The sequence below is a fragment of the Brassica napus genome, chromosome C1, assembly GCF_020379485.1.
Source record: "Brassica napus cultivar Da-Ae chromosome C1, Da-Ae, whole genome shotgun sequence".
NCBI lineage: Eukaryota > Viridiplantae > Streptophyta > Magnoliopsida > Brassicales > Brassicaceae > Brassica > Brassica napus.
This window is the reverse complement of record NC_063444.1, coordinates 39,524,589-39,542,840: the sequence shown is the minus strand read 5'-3', so window position 1 is coordinate 39,542,840 and position 18,252 is coordinate 39,524,589. Positions and strand designations below refer to the sequence as shown.

The following is an 18,252-nucleotide window of genomic DNA, read 5'->3' as shown; positions in this document are numbered from 1 at the left end:
CATAAGGATTCTACTCTCATTGGCAGTGAACTTGGAATGGGATTTATGGCAGATGGATGTCAAGAATGCTTTTCTTCAAGGAGAGCTGGAGGATGAGGTTTACATGAGGCCACCTCCGGGTATGGAAGACATGGTCAAGCCAGGGAATGTCCTAAGGTTGAAGAAAGCAATCTATGGATTAAAACAGTCACCAAGGGCTTGGTACCACAAACTGAGTACAACTCTCAATGGAAGAGGGTTTGTAAAATCAGAAGCTGATCATACACTCTTCACACTCACAAGCAAGCAAGGAATTGTGGTGATTCTTATTTATGTAGATGATATTATCATCACAGGAAGTGACAAGGAAGGTATTATCTCAACCAAAGTATTTCTTAAGTCTACTTTTGATATTAAAGATTTGGGTGAGCTAAAGTACTTTCTAGGGATAGAAATATGCCGCTCTAAAGAGGGGCTTTTCTTATCTCAAAGGAAGTACACACTTGATCTTTTGAATGAGGCAGGAAAGCTTGGAGCGAGAGTAGCCAAGACTCCACTAGAAGATGGGTATAAGGTGCTGCGTGAGGGGGAGATTGAAGATAAGCCTTATGCTGACGTTAAACACTATAGAAGAATGGTAGGAAAGCTGATATACCTCACCATCACCAGGCCTGATGTATGCTTTGCAGTTAACCAAGTAAGCCAGAATATGCAAGCTCCCAAGATACACCATTGGAACATGGTTGAAAGGATCCTAAGATACCTAAGAGAGGCGCCAGGGCAAGGAGTGTGGATGGGATGCAACAAAAATACAGAGATAGTTGGGTATTGTGATGCTGATTGGGCAGGAGACAGAGTGGATAGGAGATCCACTACCGGTTATTGTACATTCATTGGAGGCAATCTTGTCACTTGGAAGAGCAAGAAACAGAAGATAGTGTCATGCTCAAGTGCTGAAGCTGAATATAGGGCAATGAGGAAGCTCACTAGTGAGTTGATTTGGATCAGAAACCTACTTCAAGACTTTGGTATAGAGACATCAACTCCAATCACCATGCATTGTGATAATCAAGCGGCAATACACATAGCTTCCAACAATGTGTTCCATGAGAGGACTAAACACATTGAGGTGGATTGTCATAAAGTTAGACAAGCAGTGGAACAAAAGATCATCTTACCCTGCTATACAAGAAGTAAAGATCAACTAGCTGACATCTTCACCAAGGCTGCAAGCACCAAGGTTTGCGAGTTCATACATTCCAAGTTAGGACTCGTAGATTTTTCATCACACTGATCCTCTTAGTCATGAAGTGTTCTACTCTTTTTCCTTGGCTTGGTTTTTATCCCATGAGGTTTTTCCAAGCTAAAGGTTTTAATGAGGGAATGCTTCATGGTTTCCAAGCTTGACCAGTTCCTATGGTCAAGCTTGAGGGGGAGTGTAAAAATGAAGCAATAAGAAACAAGATGGTGGGTTAAGGTCTCAAGACAATAGAGATACCACTAAGGGACAAACATGCATGATTGGTTAAGGTCTCAAGACAATGGAGATGCCACTACAAGGGACAAGCATGCATGGTGGGTTAAGGTCTCAAAACAATGGATTATTAGTTTATCATATCTCATCTACCATTTACCATACTTGTAACCACTACATATATGAGATGTTCTCATAAGCAAATTAATCAAGTGAATAAGATTATGCTTCTTTACTCTCTCTCTCTATCTCTGTCTCTCTCTTGTTCTTCACTATGTTCTTTAATTTCTAACAGTGACCGCATCCATTCCTTGAACAACTTGGCCGAACACAACACACTCTTCCTCCAGATCCGGATTCGCCTTTGCATGGATCATGAACTGAGATCCGGTGCTGTTTCGACCACGGTTCCACATGGAGAGGATACCTGGACTGGTGTGCTTCTTGATGAAGTTCTCAACCTCGAAAAACCTACTCTCGTAGATACATTCGCCTCCGTTTCCTTTCCCTCCGTCAATGATATCTCCTCCGGCAATCATATAACCGGGGTCAACATGGTGGATGATTGATCCTTTGTAATGGAGTAGCTTACCAAGCTTCCCCATGCCTTTCTCCCCTGTACAGAGGGCGCGGAAATTCTCTGCCGTCCGCGGGGTCGTGTCGGCAAAGAGCTCCATCACGATCATACCAGCCGGTTTGCCGTCCACCGTCATATAAAAGTAAGCCTTAGGGTTAGCCGGAGGAGGAACATGGGCTCCATCAAAGGCCGGAGGTGGTATGAGTCGGCCAACAGGGTTAACGTTAATTGTGCACACACCACCAGCCGCAACGTTATTTTGATGTTTCTGTCGGTTTCATTAAAGCGAACGTTACTTTCCATTTTCAGAGTAATTTAGGGCTGTTTCTGCGAGGAGACAAACTAGTTCCATGCAGTTAAGATGGAAGAAGTCTCACATTATAATGAATGGTTTGAATAATCAAATATATCTCCCTATTTCATATGTTTTTACGGCTTTTACAGCTAATTTTAGACCAATTAAATTTGACTGCACACTTTAAGTTTGTGTGTTCTTCTAAGTCCATGTAAATGTGGCTACTGTATTTTTTAATTAGCTAAAACACACAAATATTTAACATAGTCATTAATAACAGGGGTAAATCAAAATATAAACCAGTTGATTATTTATATTCGATATTGTTTTACCAAAATGCTTATCAATTGTAGTAAGAAACAGCAATCAGATTATACAATTACTGGAATTAGTTTCAATACACTACTAGATTCTGATACGTGCTTTTAGAACACATAGTTTTCGGAAGATAATTTAATATAATGAAACTTATAATTTTATATGTTTTATCGATTTTTAACTTCCGAGCTTTTTTTTTTGAGAAAAAGAGATAAAAATAGTACTAAATCAAGTTTTTGTTCCCAAACTAGCACTCAAGGTCAAAAGTCACAAAAATAGCACTTAATGTTTTATCAAAAGTCACAAACTTAGGGTTTAGAGTTAAAGGGTGGGGTTTAGGATTTAGGGTTTAGGGTTAGGGTTTAGGGTTTAGGGTTTAGAGTTTAGGGTTTAGAGTTTAGGGTTTAGGGTTTAGAGTTTAGGGTTTAGGGTTTAGAATTTAGGGTTTAGGGTTTAGAGTCGAAAGTTTAGGGTTTAGAGTTTGTTTAGGGTTTAGAGTTGAGAAATGAAGTTTTGGGGATAAGATTTCAAATTTTGAAAAATAAAAAAAATTAAAAATTTCAAAGGATAAACTTAGAAATGTGCTATTTTGGTCATTTTAGTTTTGGAGTGCTATTTTTATGATATAAACTTATAAATGTGCTATTTTGGAGATTTGCCTTTTTTTTTTCATTTCTGTGTATTATTTATTGTATTTGTTTTTCTTATTGAAAAAAAAAGAACTTATTTCTGGTAGAATAGACGCGGAAAAAACATGACGTATTGGCTAACACGAACCGTCCAGTTTATACAACAGCATCGGTTAAGACGGTTTTGATCACCTTGCAAATAAGTTAAGTTGTCCCCGAAAAGGTGAGTGAGTGAGTTTGAACGCTTATTCACCAAGCCACTTGCAACAAACCCGTTTGCTATCAAGCATAACGGGTACTTCCATCTTCCTGTATTAAATATTTTGCCCACAATTCCAGATTCGAAGTGGTTCAAGTGAAACACATCACCATTATTCAAATCATCGAATTACAAAGGCTGATCAAAAAATAACAACGAGAGTACTTACAATTAATTCCACGTTATATATGTATAATATGAGAACTTACATTGTGTTTGTCCCTAAGAATGGGGGTGCGTAAACTAAAAGAAGCTGATGATGAAAGAGATTCACCAGCCAAGACCAAGACACACAGTACCAGAGAGTTTTAGACAAAGAGACGCCCCCAGAAAAATACTACATGGTAGAGTGAATGTAAGAACAGAAGAGATAAAAATAACCAGAAGATACTACCAAGACTTAGAACCACATGGAAACATCATGCTGCTTTTGTTGCATACCATCCATCGTCCCAACTACTCCTGGCACTGACATATCATCTCTGTAAACCAATGAGGCCATATCGAACGGTGCAGAATCATACACACCCTGAAACCTGTTGCTGCTACTGTTGTTATGCGCAACTTCAAAGTTGTTGTTGTGTGCAGTGTCGTAGTTGAACCCATTGTTGTTCCCTTGGAAAAACATTTGGTTGCTGCTGTTGTTGTTTTTAGCTCTGTTTGGGATGTTAAACTCTTCAAAGAAACCTCCTTCCACCATGTTTCCTTGGAACTGATTCTGGACCATTGGTTGAAGCAGTGACACGTTTTGATTCTCCATAACCATAGGAGTTTGGTTACTCTGGACGTTCCTGTCGTACATAGACATAAGCTCGGAGATCATCTTCTGCCCATCTTCAGGAACTCCAATACCGGTTAAGTCAATTGGCTGGTCCACCGAGTTCACCGGCCTTGGCTGAGAAAATCCAACGACAGGCTTAACTTCGTTGACATGGAACCTGGACGGTCCTGCTCCATAAAGTACGCAACTGTCTCGGTGTGGACAACCTAATTGATGGTTGTCTCTTGAGTTCCTATCCAGAAACCCCCTGCTGATTTCGCTATGGACACACCCAGGATTCTCACAGGTGAAAACCGTTCTCTCCATTACAGCGTTCAAATCTCGGTTAGCCTTCCTCTTCCTCATGAACTCTGATGAGACTTCTTCCTTCACAGGCTTGACCTCTTCCACTTCATAACGAGTCTCCTTCTCAAACCCTTCAACATCGTACTGACCACAATCATTCATCAGAAGCGAGCAGTTCCCACCGCCTGATAAAGAAGAAAGAGGAGGGCAGGACTCAGGATAAAGCTCCCGAGCCAGAGCCTCTTCTTGGTTAATAATAGCGAGCCAAGTAGCACTCTCTTTAGCAGTCATCTTATCCTGCAAGCATTTGGACTGCCTCACAAGCTTACGGATCTTACCAACATCAGGAAACATATGCTTAATAACCGCGGTCAAAACGCCGACTTTCCACGCCTTCTTCAAATCATGAGGCTTCTTGTAAGGAGCAGGGCCTTGGTCTTTACCCAAACCGAGCTGACACCACCAGTCCTCTTTCCCGCTAGGCCACCACGGAGGAGGCACACCTTTCTCCAAAGGAAACCGTCTCTGAGGAGGGTCACAGTGCTGCATCAACGCAGACAAAAGCGACCCCAGAGTCGTGTCCTGAAGCTCTTGCAACGTGTGCGGCGTAGGTCCAATCAAACCGTTACTTTCACAAACCCCTGGGACGTTGTTCTCCGCTTGGTACTTGGCAATCGCAGCAGGACCGTTACGGTCAAACCTGACTTTATCTTTCCACCACTCGCGGAGATTATCCGATGCGCCGATCACAGGCTTCCCGTTCTCCGGGATGATACCGTAGACAAAGCCTTGAGCTTTACAGACTTCCATCATCTTCAGCATGTACTTCAGGATCCCGTCTTGCGCTCTGGACATTTTCTTCCTCCTGGCTTGCTCCTGAGACTGTCTCTGCTTGGCGGAATCATAATCAACTCCTTGTTTGCTGCTCTTGTTGTCCTGCTGCTGCTCCTTGAGACGTTTGAGACGCATTTTGTCTCTCCACATCCTCCTCTCGAGCTCATCCACATCGATCTCGTCGTCGTCTGTGTAGTCGTCTTCAACAATAGAATCCAGTTCAGGCTGTGGTGCGGGACAGAGGTCAAGTTCCCCGAGAGAGGAACAAGAGTAGAAGTCCACGTTCCCGCCTAACATTCCCATCTCGTTAAACATCATCGTGAGTAAAAACAGAGCCGGTTAAACCTAAACCAGAGCTAGTAAGAGAAGAACCGGTTAGTACAAAACCAAAACAGTCAAACCATAAACCCAGAATTAGAAAGAGGGTTATTCACTCAATCAAACAATATATGAATTCGATTTCCATATAACGGATGAGATCGTCAACTTCGAACAACTCAAGATTACGGAAAATCAAATCGAGCACACCCCCAAATATAGAAGGGATCATCATTTGTGAATAAAAATGAAAATTTGACGATAAATATTTAGTATATTTTTCCTATAGATCAACCATACTTGATGAAGACTAAACAATTAGTATTTTCTCATCCTACAGAGTAGTAATCTGCAGACTCATAACACATCGATCTACCAAAACCTCCCATGTAAAGATCTATCTAACTACCTATAATCATATATCCTGAATATCAATAATCGATTGGAAGAAAATAGTTACCTGGAGATATAAACAATCAGCCCAATAGAAAATATGACAAAAAATAAAATATATGGATTTCTCCTCTTTTGGTTAGATTGATTAAACCCTAATTCATCATCCCCTGAAAAGGTTAAGAGACGAGAGAGAGAGAGAGAGAGAGAGGAGAAGAAGAAAAGTCGACGAACGATCACGTGTGTGGAAAGCGACTTGCGTTTCTTTGTGGAGTCTCTCTGTCTCTGTACATCATGGAGACACAGGTATTTATATATTTTATTTTAAATTTATTTTAAAGACATCATTTATTGACCATTTATTAAAATAATTCCGAAAATATATAACAAATGCGCCTCTTGACTTTTTTCTCACTGCTCCTCCTTTGGGGTTACTTCATTTCTCTTTTTTATATTACGCGGTATGAGTTCAACTGTTTTTTAACACGTATTATTACGGGCAAATCTCCAAAATAGCACATTTCTAAATTTATATCACAAAAATAGCACTCAAAAACTAAAATGACCAAAATAGCATTTTATCTTTTGAAAATTTTAATTTTTTTATTTTTCAAAATTTGAAATCTTATCCCCAAAACCTCATTTCTCAACTCTAAACCCTAAACCCTAAACCATAAACCCTAAACTCTAAACCCTAAACCATAAACTCTAAACCCTAAATCCTAAACCCCACCCTTTAACTCTAAACCCTAAGTTTGTGACTTTTGATAAAATATTAAATGCTATTTTTGTGGCTTTTGACCTTGAGTGATAGTTTGAGAACAAAAACTTGATTTATTGCTATTTTTGTCTTTTTCTCTATTATTAATTGCTTCGAAATTAAAATACGTTTATTTATTTCTCTCCATTTTATTATTAAAAATAAACATTTCAGTTGTCCTTTTTTCTGGTCAAACATACTTCTATTATCCAATCCTCATTTAAATAGGTAGAAAATAAAACGCATGAATTTTTTGACATCATGACAAGAGAAAACTTACGTCGTCATCGACAACTATTATCGATTAGGACAAACTTTTAATATGAAGAAAACATTTTAATAAGTTTTCGAGCCTCTTGATTAATTATTATATAATTATTGTCACGTTCTCCGATACATTTGTCAGAAACGAACCAAACAGAGTGTTAAAATTTTATGCTTTTCTTTTTGCACTTTTCTAGTGTCTATAATCCCAAACAAAAAATATTCTAAAAGGAAAAATAGATGTAGAAATGAGACTGAAACATTTTCGAAGAGTAATAATAGTATTAGTAATACAATCACTTAACAATATGAACCTAAAGACAATAGTTGGGCTGTAGAGATCAATGAGGTTGAAATGGTTGGGATTCAACTAGAGCTACCTAGAGATATATATATACATATATATATATAATTCCTCTGGGTCCCAGGTCTTTCACTAACTACACTTTCTGTTGCATACTCTGATGAATGACATCTCGTTATCCACCTGAAAACATTATACAAGGATTCAACCAAAAACAAAAAGGTGCCGCAGGGGAAACTTCAAAAGAGAGTGGTTGGTTGATGCAAAAGAAAAACCTGTTAGAGCAAGCTTTTATTTCAATTTTTCCTTTTGTGATTACAAGTCAAAGACACTTTCTCAAGCATAGCTCTTTGTAACGCTTTCTCTTTCTTGTATGTTCTTCTGTCATTTGTTTTAGAATCTCGTACACCGCTCCGGTTGCATCCGGAAAGTATCTGCAACGTTCGGGTTTTGTGTAGCTTTTATCCAGGTTTACGAGTAGAAACGCTGGTAATAACTGATTTGTTCTTATTTTACCTGCTCAAACTGCGTTTTCTTTATCAGACTCTGTTGCCTCTTCTTAACACACTTCTTAACTCAGACTGTCACTGTGTCACATAAGAATCATATGGCTCCAAATGCTGATCATCCTACTGGAATGCGTAAGCTCTTCATCTGCAGGGTGGTTTCCATCTTGGATATTAGTGTGCATTAAGTTGCAGGGCTAAGAATGGTACGATATTAAGTCATTAACTAATAATCTTCTTTGATATCCCGCTGTTGGATGCCAACCATGATTGGTTTGTCATGAACAGCTTGTTGGATGTGAAGTAACCTCAGTCTCAGCCACCACTTCCCATGTGGATAGGACTTTACCCGCCCCAGACAATATAACATCAAACTTGTATAAGACTTTACCCGCACCAGGCAATATATACATCAATCTATGTTCCACAGCACACTAATATCACATGAATTCTCAAATCCAGGATGTTTCTTTGCTCCGCAGTCAGCTTGAGAACAGATGCTCCGGTTTTTTTTTTTTATATATGGTTGTGTCTTCAAGGTCTCCCTCCAAAGGCATGTAGTAAGATTTAGATGTTCTGCTTTCTAATATACCTTAGCCTAAGAACCATAATTTTTCTTATCTATTTTTAGATATTATGGAGATTTGTCGGATTAAAAGGTCTGTACAACTTGAGCGTGGAGTCAAAGATGGCCGACATGGTTACATGGTTTGTATACTTTTTAACATGTGACCAACTGAAAACATTCATAATTTGCATGAAACTACTCAACTAAAGTGGATGTAATCTTCTGAGCTTTTCAGGCCACAGTTTACGGGGAAGGAGGGACATCGAGGACCATCTTTTACCCGTTCAGTGGAGTGACTGAAGAGCTAAAAGCGTTCTTCAGTGACATTTCAGAGACTTCAAAGGTAATCCTCGAATCTTAAGCCTTGGAAATGGAATGCAGTAACTCAAAACATTAGTGTTCTATTATCTTAAACCCTCCGGACATATGCATTTGCTGCAGGAGCAAGAGCCTCGTCGACTATCATGCGTGGAAGGTACTCGTGACGTTGCTGTTCTTGGGGCAATGCTTGAATCTGGTGCAAGAAACGGAGCTGTAGTTCCTGTGGCGAAGTTCTAGCTTTGAAACTTTGATAATGATTTACACATCAAGAGACCACCACAGCTTAGTTGGAATAAAAATTCAAACTAATATTATTTGTAAACATTCCTTTATTACCGAGAGCATTTTAAAGCTTATATGAAATAATTACAAGAAGAATTTCAAACAGATTAAAAACATATAACTCATCATCATCATCATCTAAGTTAAGGCATCAAAAGCACATGAATAAATTAGAAACAAACAAAACAAAACAAAAACACTCCAAGGACAGGCTGATATGAATTCAGCTCAAAGCATGTGCTCAAAACCTCCACCTTGATGAGTTGGGACTCGACCAACTCCAACATTGTGAACCAACTGTTGCAGCCACCTCCTTGCTATTTGATCCTCCTGAAAAGCAATTTAACCCCCCCCCCCCCCAATTTTTCAACTAAGCCATCTCTTACACAAACAAGTTCAAAACCCAAGTCAAAATATGACAAACGACTTACGCGAAGACAATTGCTGAAGGTTCCGTCTCGTAGCGAGTCAGGGAGACAGCTTCCGAGTGCAGCACAAGCCCTAAACAACACACAAGTGACTAAGCTCGAGCACTGAAGCACCTGAGAAACTATGTGATATCCATCAAGCAAACCTTGGGTTGTCTGATAAACGGAGGTAACAACGAATGATATGCTTCAAAAGGCGTGGAGAAGGCTGCTCCACTAGTGACTGAACCATATTGCCCAAGACTCGACCAACAGCAAAAAAACGCTCTGCTGTTGTGCAGATGTAATCCATCCCCACATCATCTAACAAGATCTTTTGAACAATGAATGTCGCAACCTAACATTACCATCACAGCATGTTAATTAACAAGGCGTTTATGCACATTTTCCACGAGTTCTATGAAACTTAACTGCGCAAAAAATGGTGTGGTAAGATAAAAGGCTTACGGTTTTAGACAGCTCACTCCCCATCTCCATGGTGCGAAGGCAGAGAGGAATAATTTCAGTTGAGAGAAGGAAGCTAATGACCTCTGTATCATCGACCTGGTGTAGATAGTGAAAGAAGAATTGTCAATGATCTTTCTTAGTTCATACACTAACTAGCTAAAAGAAACATAAATCATCTACCATTAACTCAGAAACCGAGATTATTTACCTTAACAAGTGCACCAATGACACCTAGGCTAGTAAGGCGCAAGTACTCGAAAGGTCTAGACTTACTGGTTGTATTAAGGAAGGGGTAAAGGTAGAGTGGGATGTGAGCTGTAAATAAGAACAAACAAGGCATAACACAACAAATTCATCAATAAATGTGCATAAAAACTGAATCATAGTAGAAGAGATATATAAAACCAACATGATAGACATCCCCCAGTGGTACGGTACAGAACATTAAAAGAAGGAAAACATTACCCTTGAGAAATAACATTCTCGTGTCGGAATGAGATGCTACACACTGCAGAGCAAGAAGAAGTGTATCAGGAATCTGATGGGATTAGGCAAATAGATGAACAGAATCATTTGACCTGAAGTAGGGCGAGTGAGTTGCAAACACGGTTGGACTGAGCAGGAGTCAGATTCGGAGGTGCAAGAACAGAGTAGATCGAAACTATCTCCTGCAATCCAAGTGTAGATGAAAACTTTCAGTAGAATCCTTTTTGCAATCACACACTCTTACCAAAGAAAATGTAATTGTATTCATACCTGTAATAAGGCAGCAATGGTACCAAAAGAGTTCCACAAGAGAGGCGCCAAATCCTGAAACAGTTCTCTTTTCTACAAACAGACACTGAGATTTGTCAAAAGCGCAATGCGATCTCGGTAGAAATAGAAACCCTAAGCTATTATTCTCGAATCAGACCAAACAAACAAAAACAAAGACAACCCATACGAATGTGAGATTAAAAGGGGAACCTTTGAAAGCTCGAGGAGAGCATTCTCTCTGAGTTCGGGATTGCTGAGATCGAGAACCAACTGCTCCGCGGAGGCCAAGTTCCGATCTTTGTTCGCCGGAGCTCCCGCAGAATTGCTGGGACCACCGAAAGGAGTGCCCATTGAGAGAGATGGAGGTAGATTCGCCATTTTGTTCCAACCTGATTCGATTAACTTTGTTTGTTTAGCTCGTAACTAGCTTTTGTCTCCTCCTCCTCCTCCTTTTTCTCGAGTTTGAACCATTCGGTCTCTTTCTTCTCTCTGTCAAATTTGGAAATGACAATTACGCCCTTTCCGTAAGTTTTCTTGTTTTTTTTCTGTTTCCTGGTAAATCTGGCAGGGACAAATTTAGTAAAAATTAAATAATAATTACTCTTTCCGTAAACTTTAAAAATAAAATATAACTAAAAATGTAGAAACGTAAGTGGTTGAATTTTATTGGGAATCAAACAAAACTTTAAACTAACTAAAAGTAAAACTAAAAAGTAATAGACAAAAATAAATATTTAATTTTCTTAATATGTATGAATAACCTTAAACATCGTACATTTGTATCCAGATGGAGTATCTCTTAGTATTTGTTTTTTGAATTATCCATGTGTATCTTAGCCTCCACTCAAGTGGATCTAGAGTAGTCACATGTTTGTTAAGCTAGATGGGCTTCCAACCTAAAACCAATTAGTGATAAGTGTAGTGGTCCATCTATCTTATATATTACTAAGGATTTCTTCCAACATCCGATGTGGGATACTTTGTATCTAATACGCCTCCTCGAGATGATAGCTCTTTGAGCGTCAATCTCGGAATGCTCGGGCAAGGATCAATGGGCTAACTTTGGGTCAGATCGATGTGGATTTGATTAGATTGCGTGGATCGGGCTCTGATACCATGTTAAGCTAGATGGGCTTCCAACCTAAATCAATTGGTTATAAGTGGAGTGGCTCATCTATCTTATATATTACTTAGGATCCCTTTGAACTACCGATGTGAGATATTTTGTGTCTAATAATGTTAACGGCCTACGTTATTAGTCCACTTCGGTTTCCTGTTCATGGCGATGCTAGAATTTTAATTCTCTAATGGTCAGGATTCGAACGCAGATGTCTTTATCGTATTGAGCTTCACCCTCAAGATAGGATCTGACTGTACGGTATAATTAGAGTAAAATAAAGTATGTGAATTTTTTTTAGCCTATTTACTCTAATTTTTCTCGTGTTATCATGTTGCCAAGGCCGCTTAGGAGAGATATATTATAGAGTTTGTAGGAAGGCTAAAGCTTCGGGCAGGAAGATGGTTTGATTTGGTCTACGCCTGTGTTGTAAAAGACAGTTGGGAGCTTTTATGGCTCACATAGACTCGTGTGTATTCTCATGGTTTATCACTGCATTAAGCAAGAAAAGGTTTTATGACATTTGTAAGAAAAATTGCGTATGTTGAGTAACGCAATGGGCCGAAGACCCGGTTGAACATGAAATGAGTTAGTATTCAGTTGTATTTTGCCATTGTCCACGAGCTCATCCTTTTCATGAGTTAATTGATTAAAAGGTCTTATAAAAAACATTCTGATGTTACAAAAAAAAAAAAAATTCTGAATTTTATAAGTTAAAGAAACAGATGACTTTGTTTAGATATCAAGTTTTCTTTTTTTATCAATAAGATATCAGGATTTAAAAGGTTAAATTTCTAGAAGTTAGAGACTGAGCTTTTTGTACCTTTTTGGACAAATAACTTATTGTACCTTTTTATAGAATTTTATAAAACTTCTTTAGAAAATAGAATGTCTATATAAAAATATTCTTCTTTAGAAAATAGACTATTTCTATATAAAAATGCCATCTTCAAGTTATTTACTCTTTATACAATTTGTGAGCTGTTACCAATCAACTCTTTGGAGTTCGTGGATGATTACTAATCAGAAGCAATAATTGTAATTTCCTGACATGTAATAACACCCGCAACAACCTGACCTACCAACTATGATAAACTTAACAAGTATAATAAACAGTGGTAAGAGGAGCAACTGGAATAAAATGTGAACTTGTTGGTCTTAGATGCGAGGCTTGTCAAACACTAAGCTGTTATTTGTTTGGATAGACAAAAATAGGGCCATTTCTTAGGCTTTATTAAAAAACTCAGAGCTGAATTAGTAGTCGGCATTGTATTTGGTTAGGTCTCGGTCCAAATATCTCTAGATTAAAAATAGAAAAATAAACAGTCAAAGATATTTGTGATCTGGCAACAACCACCGGATTCAAACATGAGTATTAAATCTTTTTTGACATATTCCTATTTAATAACATATCTCATGACATGTTTATCTGAGATTTTTTTAGTAGGGTTCTTATCGTAATATAAGAACCATCTTTTAATTTTTAACTTTTAACTAAGAAAAACTAAGAACTGATTTTTAAATAAGAGTTTTAAGAAACGGTTCTTAGTTTTTTTTAGTTAAAGTTAAAAGACGGTTCTTATATTACGTTAAGAACCCTATTATAAGAACCCTCAATAAACATGACCTCACATTTTATCATTTATGAATGCCAAGAACAAAAGATGTTTCGTTGTAACTTTGTTTCATGTAACCGTCGTTTAATACGAAACCGTTGGTGCTGAATTAGACGCGGACTGACTTGTGACTCTAATAATGTAAATTATGTAATATATAGTCATTTGTTAGTCACAATGTAAATTATGTAATAGTAGGGGTGATTGGAATGAGTTGTAGCTTTATATTTTTGACTGTAAAATTTAAGCCGTAGATTTATTTGATGTAGATTATTTTGTTGTAGTTTTGTAAAGCATTATTTTCTTGCTCTGGAAATAAAGCTTTCTGCAGCTTTATTTTAATTTTGTAGAGATTTTTTACTGTGAAATTTTAAAAGAAAAGAAAATTCGATTAGTTGACATATATGGCTATAGACAGCCAAGATCACCCTCGTGATACATAACCATTCGTTTCTATCTTGTAATCTCAATCTTAGCCAAAGGCAAAACCTCAATAATTCATTTGTTCACATCAAATATTGTCAACGTGACTACAATTATTTGCGACTCGAAGACAAACGTATAAAACGATTAAAAAAAAAAACCCTTCTACGAAGTTTCCCTTTTTTGGGCTCTGACCTCTCTCCTCTAAAACAGTGATTTGTCTTTTTAGAGATAGAGTTTTAGCAAGTGGAAGTCCCTTTTCCCAAAGTTATCTTATCGGTTTTATCATTTCTAATTAGCTTTTGATTCTCTGGATTTCTAGGGTTTGTTCATCAAATTCCCAGATCCCTAAAATCGAAAACAAAGTTCTCATATGAAAATAAAAAAGTTCGTGATCATGTCGTCGGCCATGGATAAAGCGATGATGGCAATGTCTCTAGAAGAAGAAGATGAACCTTTTAATATGCCAAACTTGCCCCAATTCAGATCTTCAGTAAGGAATTCAAGGAGCTTGGTTGGAAGACTTCTTAACCCTAGTTGTCAGAAGATGGCCAGCTTAATCTTGGAAATGCCCAGAAAATGGTAGAAGTATGGTAAAGTTCGAGGAGTGGCGTTATCAAATGAGCGGTTCCAATTTATCTTCGACAATGAACATGACTTGATTGAGATCCTATAGAAAGGAGTTCATACTCATAACGAGTGGGCGTTGGCAATTGAAAGATGGGTAGAAAGGCCGCCTGTGGATTTCTTGCAGTATATTCCGTTGTGGGTTCAGATTAGTAACATACCGATCAATCATTACACGGCTGAAGCCATTGAAGCCTTAGGTGATCTGGTGGGTAAAGTGACAAATGTAGCGTTTGATCCCATGAAGCCGCAAGTTCAAAAATTTGTAAGAGTAAAGATTTTGTTTGATGTATCTAGACCTCTCAGTAGCTTCAAGATTATAAATCTACCGGAAGGTGGAAGTACAAAGGTGTTGTATGCATATGAGAGAGTCCAGAAGAGATGCTATAACTGCCACAAAGTTATGCATGAACAGAATGATTGTCCTTTTCCAATCAGAGCTGGTTCTAGATTATTGAAAGCAAGAGGAGTAGTTGCTAAATAGCTTGTCTTGAAAGAATCAGACCCCCTGTTTAGAGTGCTTAGAGAAGATCAGGTTGGTATTAATCCAGCTACGGGTAGATTGAGGATCGCTGAAGAAGTACTGGAAGGTATGCGTCAGTACTTATTGATGGTGAGTGGTCCTGAAAGGAAGATTAGGGAAGATAGAGTGAGGAGTTCTGTAGCAGCAGCTGAAAAAGATCCAGTTACAAAAAAGATTGCTCTTACCTTGGAGCCGAATCCTATTATCTCCTCGGATCTTAAAAAAGGGAAAGGTTTAGTGTTTGGTTATGCAGCACAAGTTCCTACGAATGCCAGGGAAGCTTCTGAAGGTCAAAGCCAGAAGCTGCTAGCGTCTGCTATTAGAGCTGGAAATATTTTGTCTTTATCTCAAGAAAAGTCATCGAGTAGAACGGTCTCTATTTCTGATCACGAAGAGGTAAATTCTTCCTTATTTCAAACTGGTACTACGGTTTGTGGCTCTGGCTTCTTTGAACCAGGTCATTCCGGTACTAGTATGAGAAAAGGATTACCTAGAATGAGACCTTTCAAGGCTAAGAGAATTAAAAATCAAAAGAATCTACAGATGATGGAGGTTCGTTCAAGTGTGAATACTGGAAAGGAAACTCAGAGCCAGGGAGAGAAGAGGAAGCAATGGGAAGAAAATCGAAAGAAGGAAGAAGTCGCCAAGCGCGCAAAACCAAGGATGGTCCCGAATGAGGGACCGTCGAACATCTGATGAGCATACTGGCTTGGAATTGTCAAGGATTGGGGGGTCCTCAAGAATTGAGAATTCCGCGACTCATGGAGATGCGTAGGTCGCATTTCCCTGAGATGATCTTTTTGATGGAAACTATGAACTGTAGAAATGTGGTTGTAGATATCCAGGTGTGGTTGGGATATGATTATGTTCATACAGTGAACCCTGTTGGTAAATCTGAAGGTTTAGCTTTGTTTTGGAAGAAAGGTTGCAATGTGAATATTTTGCTCTCGGATAAAAATATTTTGGATATGGAAGTGTTGATAGGAGGTGTACAGTTGTTTGTTACTGGTGTATATGGGCATCCTAATATATCAGAAAGGAAGCATGTTTGGGAAAAGATTCTTAGGTTTGGTCCTGCAAGGAAGGATTCTTCGATAATGTTAGGAGATTTCAACGAAATTCTTAACAATGAGGAAAAATTAGGAGGACCGAGAAGAAGCGACTCCACCTTTCAAGACTTTTCAGACATGTTGAAGGGCTGTGGAATGAAAGAATTACCAAGTACTGGTAACAATTTTACATGGGGAGGTAAGAGAGGGAATGATTGGATCCAATCCAAATTAGACAAAAGTTTTGGAAACAAAGAATGGTTTAGATCTTTTCCATCTTCTAATCAAGCTTTCTTGGAGAAGAGGGGATCTGATCATAGACCGTTGTTGATCAAAATGTTTACATCTCAAGAGGATTATAGGGGTTTTTTCAAGTTTGATAAACGAATGCTTCATTAACCTCAAGTTCAAGAAGCGATTGACAAAGCTTGGAACTGCCCAGATCAGAGGTTTGGTTGGTCGGTGGCGGATAGAATAAGGAGTTGCAGGAAAACGTTGAGTAAGTGGAAAAAGGAAAATGTTCTCAATTCCAAAGATAGAATTGGTAAGATTCAAGATGCTCTTGAATTGGAATTTACTCAGATCAAACCCTCTTGTCAGAGGATCTCAGTGCTTAATTCTTAGATGATTCGAGCGTATAAGGATGAAGAGTCCTTTTGGCAACAAAATAGTAAGAATGAATGGGCATTACATGGTGATAAGAATACGAAGATATTCCATGCGTATGTGAAAGCTAGAAGGGCATCAAATGGTTTAGATCAGGTTCAAGACTCTGAAGGTTTTATGCATCGAGCTGAAGCTTCTAAGGGTCAGATTGCAGCTGATTATTTCAGGAAGCTTTTTTCATCATCATACTCTGAGTCTCAAAGAGTATCGTTTCAGAATTTTCCTTCTCGAGTGTCTGATTCGTTGAATAGCAAACTGACAAGTGAAGTATCAAAAGAAGAGATTAAGGAGGCAGTATTCTCAATAAAAAGCTCTAGTGCGCCAGGAGTGGATGGGATGACAGGATACTTCTTTCAGCAGTATTGGGATGTGATAGGAAATGAAGTATCTGAGGAGATAAGAAGGTTCTTCGCTACTGGTGAGTTTCCGTTGGAGTGGAACATGACGCAGATTTGCTTGATTCCGAAAATTCCCGGTGCAACCTTGATGTCTGATCTTAGACCGATAGGTCTTTGTACTGTCCTGTACAAGATTGTGGCCAAAATATTAGCGTCAAGAATCAAACCATTTCTTCCTGACTTGGTTTCACAGAATCAGTCAGCTTGTGTCAGACCGAATGAGTTCGGATAATATTATCATAGCTCATGAATCTCTTCATGCTTTAAGGTCAGTTAACTCTATTTCCAAGGAGTTCGTAGCCATTAAGTCAGACATGTCCAAGGCTTATGATAGAGTCGAATGGGATTATCTGCAAGATCTTCTGTTGGCTCTAGGTTTTCACCCAAGATGGGTTGGTTGGATCATGTTTTGTGTTAGGTCTGTCTCCTATACAATTCTGATCAATGGTCAACCTCATGGTTTTGTTAAACCGTGTAGAGGGTTAAGACAAGGGGACCCTCTATCGCCCTTTCTATTTGTTCTGTGTTCAGAAGGACTTACGTTTTTGCTTAACCAAGCTTCTCACCAACATCTGTTGACGGGTATGAAGTTTTCTCCTCAAGGGCCTCAGATTCATCATTTATTATTTGCGGATGATACACTCTTCCTGGTGAAAGCAGATGTAGATGAATGTTCTGTGGTTTCAGAAATTCTTAGTATATATGAAAGGGCAACAGGTCAGATGATTAATCTTGACAAATCCTCTATCATTTTCGGATCTAAAGTGAATGAGGAGAAGAAATATCAGATTAAAGAAGTGCTTGGAATTTTTAAAGAAGGAGGGGATGGATCTTATTTGGGTCTGCCAGAGGTGTTTATGGGCTCCAAAGTTAAAATGATAAGCTTTTTAAAAGACAATATGAGAGACAAATTATCTGGTTATTATGCTCAGCTGATATCACAAGGTGGGAAAGAGGTTTTACTTAAGTCGATTGCTATGGCCTTGCCGGTTTATACAATGACTTGTTTTAGGCTTCCGAAAACGACTTGTGATAACTTAGAGTCTGTGATGGCT

At 38.6% G+C, this 18,252-nt stretch overlaps 3 protein-coding genes, 1 long non-coding RNA gene and 1 pseudogene across 5 annotated transcripts; 2 read left to right on the top strand and 3 right to left on the bottom strand.

Annotated features, from left to right (window-relative positions):
* Positions 1–1,397: 1,397 nt before the first annotated feature.
* LOC111202728 (peptidyl-prolyl cis-trans isomerase-like) lies at positions 1,398–3,577 on the bottom strand. Its single transcript, XM_022695598.2, has 2 exons — positions 3,545–3,577; positions 1,398–2,298 (listed from the first exon to the last, which is right to left on the bottom strand). The coding sequence occupies exons 1-2, from the start codon at positions 3,575–3,577 to the stop codon at positions 1,735–1,737; spliced, it is 597 nt and encodes a 198-aa protein (XP_022551319.1). The 3' UTR covers positions 1,398–1,734.
* Positions 3,578–3,696: 119 nt separating this feature from the next.
* LOC106383008 (protein ETHYLENE INSENSITIVE 3-like) lies at positions 3,697–6,459 on the bottom strand. 2 transcript variants are annotated; one of them, XM_013823114.3, is made up of 2 exons: positions 6,210–6,459; positions 3,697–5,787 (listed from the first exon to the last, which is right to left on the bottom strand). In XM_013823114.3, the coding sequence occupies exon 2, from the start codon at positions 5,747–5,749 to the stop codon at positions 3,932–3,934; it is 1,818 nt and encodes a 605-aa protein (XP_013678568.2). In that variant the 5' UTR covers positions 5,750–5,787; positions 6,210–6,459; the 3' UTR covers positions 3,697–3,931. The 2 variants fall into 2 exon arrangements, with proteins under 2 accessions (XP_013678568.2, XP_013678569.2); XM_013823115.3 differs by having other exon boundaries at positions 3,697–5,776; positions 6,210–6,442.
* Positions 6,460–7,718: 1,259 nt separating this feature from the next.
* On the top strand, positions 7,719–9,294 carry LOC125580241. Its single transcript, XR_007318001.1, has 2 exons — positions 7,719–8,684; positions 8,780–9,294. It is a non-coding gene; the product is annotated as an uncharacterized LOC125580241 (long non-coding RNA).
* LOC106383009 (CCR4-NOT transcription complex subunit 9) lies at positions 9,177–11,275 on the bottom strand. Its single transcript, XM_013823116.3, has 9 exons — positions 10,989–11,275; positions 10,779–10,850; positions 10,601–10,690; positions 10,488–10,530; positions 10,231–10,337; positions 10,023–10,118; positions 9,722–9,912; positions 9,579–9,648; positions 9,177–9,477 (listed from the first exon to the last, which is right to left on the bottom strand). Exons 1-9 carry the CDS (start codon positions 11,154–11,156, stop codon positions 9,376–9,378), a joined length of 939 nt encoding a protein of 312 aa, XP_013678570.1. The 5' UTR covers positions 11,157–11,275; the 3' UTR covers positions 9,177–9,375.
* Positions 11,276–14,307: 3,032 nt separating this feature from the next.
* Positions 14,308–15,780, top strand: LOC125580240 (annotated as a pseudogene).
* The last annotated feature ends 2,472 nt before the right edge of the window (positions 15,781–18,252 follow it).